The sequence below is a fragment of the Mesoplodon mirus genome (assembly GCF_964341445.2).
Source record: "Mesoplodon mirus genome assembly, chromosome: 8".
Lineage (NCBI taxonomy): Eukaryota > Metazoa > Chordata > Mammalia > Artiodactyla > Ziphiidae > Mesoplodon > Mesoplodon mirus.
Window position 1 is genome coordinate 39,899,304 of NC_138984.1, and position 13,168 is coordinate 39,912,471.

General features: G+C 40.6%; 1 protein-coding gene across 1 annotated transcript in view; it reads left to right on the top strand.

The window, feature by feature from the left end:
* Positions 1–1,519: 1,519 nt before the first annotated feature.
* Positions 1,520–13,168, top strand: part of DNAH7 (dynein axonemal heavy chain 7) — a gene marked incomplete at its 5' end in the record, with an annotated part of 243,326 nt that continues 231,677 nt past the window's right edge. Inside the window, 2 exons of the mRNA XM_082630414.1 lie at positions 1,520–1,534; positions 7,690–7,752. Of these exons, the coding sequence (XP_082486540.1) occupies positions 1,520–1,534; positions 7,690–7,752 (78 nt within the window). The remainder of the gene's footprint in view (positions 1,535–7,689; positions 7,753–13,168) is intronic.

Consider the following 13,168-nt stretch of genomic DNA (forward strand, 5'->3'; position numbering starts at 1 on the left):
GGAAAGCCAGCAGACTGAGAAGATGGTGGACTAGTATCCCAAAGAACTGTCTTACCTAAGTTAGAATTCAGGCTTCTTTTATAGTAAAAGGGGAGGGGGTGTAGTTGGTTGTTGGCAACTTCTTGGTGTTGGAATCCTTTATTCTTGCAGCTGTCCAGGTAGGTCAGGTCATGATGTTCCTGTAAATCTCTGACAAGACAAATGTTATTCTCTGTTCTGCAACTTTTATCTCTCTATGAATGGAAAAGTGTTATACCTTTAAAGCTCAGAGCCTTGAGAATGGGCTGTCCTGTATATTTCAGGCTCTAGGCAACATTCTTAACTTGTAGTGAAAACAATAGAATACGAAGGTTAAAGTAAAAGAAACAGATCCAAAATGGAGTCAGATTTGTTCTTCCCTATTACACCATGTTTTAGAGAGTCCTTTAAGATATAGCACCTGCATGTCACCTCAGCTTCATCTCTAGATTTTCTTTAACTCCCTTTATGAAAATCAACTCTTCAAACTTTCAGAGCTACTTTTAATTCTTGCATCAGCCATCCACTCTTGTCTAGGGCCTTTATATATATAATCTGCTTGCTTTCAACATTGTTTGTCCAGCCATGTCTTCTTCCTTCAGATCTCACATCACTTCCACATCTTCCAGGAGAAATTAAGAAGTGCCTGCTTTGTGTTCTTCCTGAGGATCCTCCTTCCCATGTTGCCTGCACTGCATTTTAACTGCTTATTTGAATACTCCCTTAGCCGGTGCTGAAGGGATGGCATCTTGGTCAGGTTTGTATGCCTAGCCCTTAGCACAGCACCCTTCATGCAGTAGACCATCCAGGAATGTTGGTTTAAATGAATTCTTGAAGTTTCTTTTTCTGGTATTCTTCTAAAGGATAGTTTTCTAGTGTGTGGGAAAAGTCAAGAAAATAACGTGAGTTGGAAACCCATGGAAAATGGAAGAAAGGTGCTTACTGGTTCCAAGCTCTGCATGCTTTGTTTTCCTAATTCCACTTGCCCCCATAAGCAATGAAATCTGCAATCATTTCATTCCACTAGTCCTCTGAGACCTCCTAGGCACAGATAAAGTTAAATAGGAAAATAGGAGTTAAGGCAGGGACCCGCAGCACCCAGCTAAGTTAGGAGGGTGCAAAAGTGACCGGTCAGTGATCCAAGGGTATTTACTCCTCAAGGCAGAAGGAAGAGCACCCACCGCCTTCAGCTATTTACTCGCCCGCTGCTAACGCACCACGCAGGCTCAGGCGCCACCCAGCGCCCTGGAAAGTGCCTCCCGCAGGAGTGCACTGCCAGTTCCCGGGTGCTGTCCCAGGAGCAACAGATGACCGGAAATGGAACCTGCGCGGGCCTGTTGCTTAGCAACGAACGCAGCCGGGAAGCTAGACAGCCCCGGCGCTGAGGGAGCATAGACTGCCTTGTCCCCGGGCGCCGCATCTCTCGGCCGAGCGGTTCCTGGGGGCACCGGGCAGGAGCGATCCAAGAGCTACCGGGTGCCACCAGCGCGTCCTCACAGCCATGAGCAGCCAGCAGGTGAGAGATTGGCTCATCGCCAGGCTCGTCCGGCTGCGAAGCTTCCCTTGTATTTCAAAAGTGATGGAAGCCTAGGTCTTCCGGACTCCGCAGTTGTGGCCTCGCGGGGTACGGCTTCTTTCATCCCACTTACGATCTGGGATACTAGCGTTTTCGGTGAAAACTTTTATATGTTCTCTTCCCAACCGTTCGTACTTGGTGTTGTCATAACAACCAAACACAGTGGAGCAGAGCGCCTGCAGTTTACATTACAGCCTTAGAGTGTCCCCAGTGTGCTAATGGTGGCTGTGTTTGTCTGGAGGGAAGCTCGGTGGGGAGTTGCCTTGGATTTGGGCTCTAGGGTTGGAATATAAGCCCCTTCCTAGCGGTGCGACTTTGGGCAAATCACTTGGTTTTTCTAAACCTTCTCTCTCTTTTATGCAAAGGGGAGGAATCAAAACAACTTTTCCTCCTTTCTAAGGTTATTACAAAGTTCAAACAAGATACCATGCCATACCATACCACACATGAAAGGGTTTGGTAAGTGGCAAGTGGAATTTCTTCTTAGGAAAACATCCCCATGGCATGTAACAAAAGATGCATATGAAACCGTGGGGAATCATCATTAGTCAAATCCATTTCACTGGTCTCCACTAATCAAGTTTGCTTTTAATTGTTGCTACAAAAGACTTGCGTGTTCTCCACTCCACATGGAGCCTAAACAATAAGATGTTTGCCGGAGTTGTTTTGCAGGAGCTTGGAGTCAGCTGTGTCTCTTTGGGGCTGAGCTAGTTAAGATTGCATAGGCTCCCTGACCCTCCAACTGCGCATATGCAAGTATGGCTTGGTGACCTTTTGACATCGGAGGGCTGAAAACTCCACCCTCAGATCCTGTTAAGTGCCTGCATTTTTGAAACTAGAGGCCTGTAGCTTAGTTACACCTGAGCAGAGGGGTGATTACCACGCCTACCACACCTTTTTCCAATCACCTTTCCCCACTCTCCCCACGCTTCTCACGCTCCCTACGCCTCAGACGGCCCTGCTGCGTTACTCTTTATCCTATAAATACCCCAGCCCCTTGTCTTTCTGGAGCCAGATTTGAGATTTGTTCGTCTGCCTTCTCCTTGGCTGCCTTGTGAGTAAGCCCTGTCTTCGCTGCAAACCTCGGATGTCTCAGCGTTTTGGCTTGCCGTGTTTCTGACAAAGGGAACCTGGCTCGGTAACATATGTTGCAGTAGATACTTTTCAGAACTCTTTATTGAATTTAAGGGTAACTGTAAACAGAAGGAATGAACAGTGGTCGAACTTTTAAATTCCAGAACAGAATGGGAAGACGTTAAGTGTGGGCATTATTCTGGGCTAGCTAGAAAACAACTCTAACTCTCTAGATTTGTATGGAAAAGGCCCCCTAAGCATCCTGGTACTGAATGGAATACAGTTGCTTTTAAGTCTGCAAATTTTACTTAGCTTCTTGGTTTGACACTAAACTATAATCTTGTCTTTCTTTCTTTTTTTTTTTTTTTTTTTTTGCGGTACGCGGGCCTCTCACTGTTGTGGCCTCTCCCGTTGCGGAGCACAGGCTCCGGACGCGCAAGCTCAGCGGCCATGGCTCACGGGCCCAGCCGCTCCGCGGCGTGTGGGATCCTCCTGGACCGGGGCACGAACCCGCGTCTCCCGCATCGACAGGCGGACTCCCAACCACTGCGCCACCACGGAAGCCCTATAATCGTTTCTTTTTCAAGCTTTATAATCTTTTTGGTAGTGTTAGAGTTTATTGTGGAAAGAAGATTAAAAGTAACATTGAGTTGTAGATTACTAACTGAAAATGTCAAAACCTTAATTCATTAATTAATCAAAAATAACTTATTTTCCTGATGCCCACATCAGTCTTTGACCTGCTTTTGAATCATATTCTGTGGTGTTGAAATTTAAAATATGCATTTACCATATTTGCAGTGGTATTTCTGAATAGCTGTTGTTTCAAAAAGCCCAGATTGACCAATTTACAACTGAAAAGCATCTACTAAAAACCTATTGGCAGTTAAGTTTTAAGTTTCACTTTATCTTAATAAAAATGATGTTTGGAAATTACATGCCCCCACCCCAAAGGAACCTCTGTTATTAAAAAGGAAGTGCGATCTTGAAAGAATGGGCATGAGCCCATCTAGGACTATTTACATTTCTACATACTACTTTTAAACAGCAGAGGTCTCTCTCTGGCTGCTTTTGTTGACTTGTAATTTTAAAACTCTTGATACTTTCATTTATGCTATTTTTGAGTATAGTTTTCCTTTTGAAAGGGTGAAAGTTTTTATATTTTAACCTGAAACAAACAGAATGGATTAAACTTTTGGAAATAACATATTTATGTGACATTTACTTATGTATTCATTTAGTTTGAAAAAGTGAGCAGGTGGTAAAATCATTTGCTGAAGGAGATTTTAATATATTCATCTCAATAGTGGAAGGTTTAGAGTGACATGGCATTTTTCAGGAATAGCAATTTGAACTCTTAAATTAGGTATTTAAAAGAAAAATCTCTTGGAACTGCTTTCATTTTTAAAATTAGTTAAAACATAAGGCTTTTTGAGTTTCAGTTGAAGAACTTTCAGAGGTTTAAAAATACAGATATCCAAAGAGCACGAAGCTCCCCACAAAATCCACTACAGATTGTGGGCAGAGAAGAGGGAAAAGCTGTCAGCTTATCTCTACCTTAGCGCTTTTTCTAGTTGTTAAATTAAGTAGTTTTGCATTTATATGATGCTCATTCTGTTTTCCTTCATCCTGTCTCCTTGATGTTATTGCTTAAAAAGGAGATCAAAGTGAAAACAGTTGGGTATGAGGCCAACAGCATGGTGATAATTTTAACAACCATAACTCAGAACATATGATGACTATATTTAAATCAACCCTATTAAATTTTGAGAGTTGGTTGTTGATTTAATCAGGCAACTTCAGGATTATTGTTGATTTTAACCAGACACATTCATAGATTCTGGTTATTTCATCAGAACAGTTAAATTTGGATTATACCAGGTTTAAAATATCCCTTCCAATAGACAAGTAGTTGAAAATCAGTGAAATAAAAACCAGGTGGCAAGCCAGAGTACTCAAGGAAGACCTTGACTCTTTAGCAATTTTAATTCTGGTAATGTAAAATTATATTAGGATCCCAACAGAAAACAGATGGCATGCTTAAAAGGATTAAATTGAAGAACACTTATGAAAAGACTGTTTGGAGAGGTGTGGGCAAGGTTAAGAGAAGAAACCAACAGGGACGAGGAGGCACCTAAGGATTAATAACAGGAAGTCGTTGCCATTCCTAGGCCTGACGGGTCAAAGAAATTGAACCCCATTCTCAGAACTTGGTGAGAGCTGGAGGCTTGGAATGGTAGCTTCCTGACAGGAGCTGAGCTCTGGAAGAATTTAACCACTGTCAGAACTACGGGAAACAGGGAGTACTAGGAGAGAAATATCCAAAACTCTCTCCCTTCATCTTGTCTAGTCTCCCACCGGTGCCTCTCATTGCTTAATCCCCAGCAGAAGCCAGAGGGCTGGGAGCCCAGATGCTGCCTGTTTACAGAAGTCAGCCTTCTAGGCACAGAGCAGGAAGGAAAACATGGAGACTGGATTGGGGCAAACAAAGAATAACCATCACAGAAATTATTATATGTAGATGCAGCCTTCATGGACATTTCCCTGTTTACAAATTAGTTGGGATTAAAAATTGGTAAGTCAGGGCTTCCCTGGTGGCGCAGTGGTTGAGAGTCCGCCTGCCGATGCAGGGCACACGGGTTCGTGCCCCGGTCTGGGAAGATCCCATATGCCGCAGAGCGGCTGGGCCCGTGATCCATGGCTGCTGAGCCTGCGCGTCCGCGTCCGGAGCCTGCGCGTCCGGAGCCTGTGCTCCGCAGCGGGAGAGGCCACAACAGGGAGAGGCCTGCGTACTGCAAAAAAATAAAATAAAAACAAAAGTTGGTAAGTCGTTCACATCCTGTAATGCATTTTTCACTAAAAATTCTTTATACCTAAGAATAAGTCTAACAAAAGATGTGTACACCCTAATGAAGAATATTACAAAAAGCTTTTGAAGGATACACTCCAAGGATGTGAATAAAGAAATATATTGTATTCATGAAGAAGTCAATATCAATTTCCTCCAGATTATTCTAGGCATTCAGTGTGTTTCTGTCAAAAATCCCCCAAAGTTTCATGCAATGTGGATCCTAAAATTCACGTGGTAGAGAAAAGGTCAAGATTGTATATAATAATTTTTAAGAATACTAAGGTGGAGAGAATTACCTTACAGATTTCAAGACCTATTGTGAAGTCAATAGACAATGTCATACAATTTGTTTATAGATAGACAAATATACCAATGGATTTAAAGGGACAAAAGAGATATTTACATACTCACGTGTAATATATGTGCATTATATACACACTGTATAGTATATATGTGTGTGTGTATACTAAAATATAGCACCAAAAAAAAAAAAAAAATAAAATAAAATATAGCACCAAAGATGTTTATTGGAACATCTTTTGTAATAGAGAAACATTGGAAATAAGCTAAATGTTAATTTACAGGAGAGTGGAATGGATGAATCACATCATATTCACACATTAGGGTACTATACAGCTGTGAAAATCAGGAAAGTATCAATGTGGGAAGTGAGAAAACCATCTTGCTTGTGTGCTGAAGAGTTTGAAAGAAAGTCTCCCTCTATGATGTAAGGGAAACTTTCTGGGAAGCTGCCCTTAGGGATGCCCGTGAAACCTGCAACCCTGCTGGAGGGTGTCTGTCACTGGGTCAGCCACACACCACAGGCTGGGAAGGTGCCCACAGGCAAGGATGCTGACTGCTGGCAGCCACACCATGGAAGCAATGACAAAAAGCCCTGGAGCCAGGAAGAGAGTCCCTTCTTCTCACAGTGTTGTTTTGATACCCTTTGTAATATTAATGCTGGTTGGCAAAGGAGAAATAGAGTCCTGCTCAATCACAAAGGGGGGCAAAAAGGGTAGACTTGGAGCTGAGAGGTAATAAATTGACAATTGGCAAAAAGCACGATTTATAATCTGCTTTATAGATCAAAGCATTATTGTCAACAGTGCTTCCTCTTACCTAGGTGGAGTTCCTACCATGGAATCATCCTCTACTCAAAGGAAGTATCAGCACTTTTCCCTGAAAGTTGCAGCTGAAAAGTATACGTTACTTACAGTAACTTGAGGATGCATTAACCTGAATACATTGTCACCTTAGGAAGTGGAGCATTCTGGGAAAAAAAATGAAGTTTTAGCCATGGAGAAAGGAGGTGGGGGCTAAGTGAATGGACACTCGTTAGATAAATTCCTAGAAGAAGATATGGCCAATTCCCCACTGAACTGTCTTGGCACTCTTATCAAAAATTGATCACCCGTAAATGTATGGGTTTATTTCTGAACTCCCAATTCTGCTCCTTTGATGTATAGATCTATATGTTTATCCTTACACAGTCTTCATTACTGTAGTTTTGTAGTGAGTCATGAAATCTGAAAGTGTGTCTGACAACTTTGTTCTTTTTCAAGATCTTTTGGCTATTCTGGGTCCATTACATTTCCATGCGAATTTTATGATCATCGTTAATTTCTACAACTAAGCATCTGGGATTTTGAGAGAGGGTGTGTTGAATCTGTAGGTTATTTTGAGGGGAGAGTATTGCATTTTAACAATATTAGTCTTCCAATCCATGAGCATGGGGTGTCTTTCCATTTATTAAGGTCTTTAATTTCTTTCAATAATGTTTTATAGCTTTCTTTGTACAAGTCTTGCATGTCTTTTTGTTAAATTTATTCCTAAGTATTTTATCCTTTCTGATGCTATTGTAAATTAATTTCTTAATTTCAGTTTTGGATTGTTCATTGTTAGCATCTAGATATACAATTTTTGTGTATTAATCTTGAATCCTGCAACCTTGCTGAGCTCTTTCATTAGCTCTAATAATCTTTTCTGGATGCCTTATGATTTTCTGTACACAATATCATGCTATCCATAAAGTATGTTTTAGAATATTTTGGATGATTTGTGCTTTACTTTATATTAGACACTCTAACATTTGGTTGAAGGAGTCAATTTTAGCATTAACAGAGTAAACAGTGTTGGGTTGGGTTTTTTTTTTTTGTATATTTTCATGCAGGATAAATCACCCAGCCAAGAAAAATCCAAGATACCAGTCAGATTTTTACCACAGTTGTCTAGGGTAATTTACCAAATATCTCATATTTTATAGCTTTTGTAATAATGTTGTTTACTAGTTTTCAAACTTGCAAATAAGATACTGAATTTTTGTTGTTGTTGTTGTTTTTTGGCTGCCTTGGGTCTTTGTTGCTGCACACAGGCTTTCTCTAGTTGTGGCGAGTGGGGGCTACTCTTCGTTGCGGTGCGTGGGCTTCTCAGTCCGGTGGCTTCTCTTGTTGCGGAGCACGGGCTTCAGTAGCTGTGGCACACGGGCTTCAGTAGTTGTGGCTTGCAGGCTCTAGAGTGCAGGCTCAGTATTTGTGGCACATGGGCTTAGTTGCTCCGCAGCATGTGGGATCTTCCCAGACCAGGGCTCGAACCCGTGTCCCCTGCATTGGCAGGCGGATTCTTAACTGCTGAGCCGCCAGGGAAGCCCAAGATACTGAATTTTTTATTATAAATTTCTGTGCTCCATTTCTTTTCCGATGGAGAACATCTATGAGGTATATATCTTAGGAAAAATAACCGTCTTAATAAAGGAGCTGTAAGCTATAATTACCTAGTATGTACAGGATATTTGAGTATTATGAATAAAAGAATTCTGAGGACGACCTAGCAGAAGCAGTGTTGGAGTTAGGAAGCAAGGACTTACATTACAGATTTTTCACTAATGGCTCTTTGACTATTACAGAGTCACGTACCTCTTGGAGCCCCAGTTTCTGAGTTTGAAATGAGAACAGTTGATTTGATCTCTGAAGAGATGTCTTTTCTAGAACTTTTAGCTACAGGAGATTTCTTAGATCTTGGCATGATTTTGATGATTTTGATGTTAAATTATCATTGTCCTGTAGAAGAGGTAGTTAATAGACATTTTCGGTTGATCAAGTGCTGGACAAATTAGATTTTACTGCAATAAAATTTACTGTCAGATAATTATGTTGAGTTTAATATCGTTGAGTTATACTCCTGTGATTCCTGGAAGTTGATTTTAAATGGAGGTTCAATGCAAACATTATTTGTTTTGAAACATTTTAAAAGCTCAGAATGAACTGTGAAATGGAATCTGAATGGCTTCATACAGAGTAGATTTCTAATAATTTGAAATTAAGGATTCTTTCAGATTAAAAAAAACACTCCAATGAAAATGTTTAGGTGAATGCTCTTAAACATTTCAAAGTACACGTTTTAATTGTGAACCTATTTTATCGATAATGCCAAGATTATCATACCATGTTCTATGAAATAAAATCATGGCATTTATTTTTTGTTCTGCAAATATCTGTCTTAGGTATTCCGTGTTAAGAGCCAAAGATATGCAATGGAATAGACATTTAATTTTCTCTTTAAAAATTAAAAAAATTTAAAATTTAATAAAATTGCCACTAGTTTAAAAAAATTAGTGTATAGATTTAGCAATAAATATTATTAGTATATAGGTTTAGAAATATCAACTAAATTTAAATTTACTTACTGAATAAATATTCAGTGGCTGAGATGAATACTCCTTCCTAGCCCATGAGGCAAATAATTGTTTAAAATGCCTATTTGGCTGATTTAAACCTTATACTGTGCTCAGATTTGACTTTGTCTAGCAATTTTTCTTTCGTATCATTTGAGTTTTATGTTTCTAAGATAAATAATATTTGAAAGAGATTTTTTTACATATTCCATTGATTAAAACAAAAAGTCATTTGAACGTTAAGGTTTGCACTTGGATGATATTTTCCGGCAGTAGTTAAGATTTGGGGGGGAGGGGTAATAATTGCATTTATTTCCATTTTTGGTAAAACACTGGTGTGTTCTTCAGTAATGGACATTGTAAATGTTTGGAAAATAGACTCTTTCACTAAATGAAGAAAGGTGCTGTGAGTGCGGGTTGGGTAGTGCGGGCTGCTCTGACTACCCCAGGTCATAAAGGAACAGACCGCTTGCTTCATAGTCTCTGGCAGAGCACCCACTTTTCTCCAAAGTCATCTTCTAGTATTACGTGGTGCACACATCCAGCGTTTTTAAACACACTTTGTGATGACCCATGGTTTGGAGTTCTCACAACTGGCAGAAGTTGAGATTGGCATTTAAAAAGTGGTGGATTTGGGTCCCAGAAGTTAGATGAAAAAAATAACCCCCAGGCATCTAAGCCCACATGAGTATGTGAACATATAAGCCCTTTCTACCTGGAAGACCTAGAATGATTTTCATTACAGACCTTCATGTTCCCAGAGGTGATCCTTGTTAAAACCAAGGATGACCCAGCACTGGTGGCTGCCAGCCTCTCAGAGCTGGTGACCTGACTCTCACCCTGCACACCTCTCTCATAGCCCTCCCACGAATCTGAAATCCTTTATGGAGAAAGATGAGAATGGGGGAATGGAAGGGGAGATGGAAGGATGGAAGACCACTGATTTTTAAGTGTTTTAGATGTTTTCCTGTGAAAGAAGAGCCTGAAAATAGGACATGTGTAGAGTTGGAGAGGTGATCCCAGGAAGCAGGAGTAAAGGATCTGGGAGAGTAAATCTAGGAAGGAGGAGAAGCCAATATGGGGCAGCTGGGATGATCCTGCCTGGCCTTCTGAATGCTTCCTGGAATCATCTGCCTGAGGATGATCAGGGTGGTAGGATTTATCCGTCAGCTCTCATCCTATCTCCTGAGGATGTTAACTTCCACCTATTTCTGGCTGCTCACGTGTGAGTGCAGAATGGGCTACCCCGAGGGTCCCATGCTATGGCATCAAAGAAGCCTCACAGGACAAAACGAAAGACAGTTTCTTGAGTGGAAACCCTGTCATTCCTACCTTAATTGAAGCCAGCACAGAACTGTTCACTGCAGCCACATCTGGAATCAAGAGGTGAGGCCAAGAGGATGGGAAAGGAAGTGAAATGAGTTTTCTGATAGAAAAGTCAATGGAATTCTTAGTCCAGCCTCACAGGAGTTCCAAAGCAGAGGGAAGGAGTGGCATATGTCTGTCATCATCTGAAAGGAGAAAACAGACTAAAATGGAATTGCTAATCAGCATTAAAAATATGTAGATGTTACTTTAAAATCCACCCCTCTGGTTTTATTGAAGATCAGCATTACTTAGCTGGATGGTGTTCTGACTTATGTGTGGCTGCTCTTTTTGATTAGCCAAGGGCCACTATTTATAAACTCTTCATATATATATCTATATATGAAGGGTACAGAGGAAACATTCAGGCCCTCACCACCCTTCTCCACCCAGGGTGCTGATGAGACTGGGGGTAGTAGCTCAGCATGCAGAATGGGTTCTGTAGAGATCCTAAGAAGTCAGGTGTGTGGGAATCAGTGTAGAAGGCTGGGGTTAAGCAAGGTGTTTTGTACATTTGTAGTAGCTCCATTACAGTAGACCTCATTTGAGTTGCCTCTGTATGACGGTATGAAAATTTTAGGGCACTAGGACCATATGTCCCTTTCCTTCTATCATCTACAGCTGCATTCTTATTAGGCCTTTGCCACATCCTTATGCTCCCTTAAGGGAAGCCTTCCCCTATGAGAACACCTATTGCACTTTTAGCTTGAAAACGTTGTGCTCATGTTCCCCTTTGTACCCTGTGGTCCATTGGGGATAAAAGAAAACAGAGCCGTTTGTGGTACAGCACTGTATATGTATGAAACAGTTACCTAATTTGGTGTGTGTACTTTGGGAAGTATTGTCTGAAGTTCATTGCAATTTTCTTTCCCTTCCTTCTTCTTCCCTTCCCGTTTTATTGAGATATAATTGACATACAACACTGTAAATCTAAAGTGTCCAACATAATAATGATTTGACTTAACACACATCATGATTACTACAGTAGGTTTAGTGAACATTATTGTCTCATATAGATACAACATTAAAGAAGTAGAAAAAATATTTTTTCTTTGGGCTGAGAACTCCACAACTTTCCTATAATAAACATACAGCAGTGTGAATTATATTTATTATGTTGTACATTACATCCCTAGTACTTATTTATCTTATAACTGGAAGTTTGTACCTTTACACTACCTACCCCCAGATTCTGATAAGCTCAAATCTGATCTCTTTTTCTATGAGTTTATTTATTGTAAAGTACAATTGACCTATTTAATACAGCACTGTTAGTTCCTGGTACATAATACGGTGATTCGATATTTCTATACATTTCAAACTGATCACCACAAGTCTAGTTACCATCTGTCACAATATAAAGATGTTACATAATTATTGACTATATTCCCCACACTGTACATTTTATATCTGTGACTCATGTATTTTGCAACTGGAAGTTTGCACCTCTTAATCTCCCTCACCTATTTCTCTCATCCTTGCACCGCACCTCCCCTCTGGCAACAACCTGTTTGTTCTGTGTACCATGACTCTGTTTCTCTTTTGTCATGTTTGTTCATTTATTTTTTAGACTCCACAAATAAGTGAAATCATATGGTATTTGTCTTTTCCTTTCTGACTTATTTCACTTAGCATAATGCCCTGTAGGTCCATTTATATTGTCACAAATGGCAAGAGTTCATGCTTTTTACAGCTGAGTAATATTCCATTGTATTTATATATACCACGTTTTCTTTATCCATGTATCTATTGATGGGCACATAGATTGCTTCCATATCTTGGCTATTGTAAATAATGCTGCAGTGAACAGAGGGGTGCATATATTTTCTAATTAGTGTTTTCATTTTCTTTGGCTAAATACCCAGGAGTGGAATTGTTAAATTGTATGATAGTTCTATTTTTAAGTTTTTGAGGAATCGCCATACTGTTCTCCATAGTGGCTGTACCAACTTACATTCCCACCAGCATTGCACAAGGGTTTCCTTTTCTCCACACCCTCACCAACACTTGCTATTCCCGCACCCCAGTTTTAATGAGATATAATTGACATACAGTACTGTATAAGTTTAAGATGTACAGCATAATGATTTGACATACATCATGAAACGATTACCACAATAGGTTTAGTGAATATTCATCATCTCATATAGATACAACATTAAAGAAACAGGAGAAAATTTTTTTCTTTGTGAATTTTGTCCTTGTCTTTTTGACAGTGGCCATTTTGACAGGTGTGAGGTGATCTCATTGTGGTTTGGATGTGCATTTCTCTAATGATTAGTGATGTTCAGCATCTTTTCATGTGCCTGTTGGCCATCTGTATGTCTTCTTTGGAAAAATGTTTATTCAGGTCCTCTGCCCATTTTTTTTTTTTTGCGTTACGCGGGCCTCTCACTGTTGTGGCCTCTCCCGTTGCGGAGCACAGGCTCCGGACGCCCAGGCTCAGCGGCCATGGCTCACTGGCCCAGCCGCTCCGCGGCATGGGGGGTCTTCCCGGACCGGGGCACGAACCCGTGTCCCCTGCATTGGCAGGCAGACTCTCAACCACTGCGCCACCAGGGAAGTCCCTTCTGCCCATTTTAAAAGTTGGGTTATTTGTTTTTTTAACATTGAG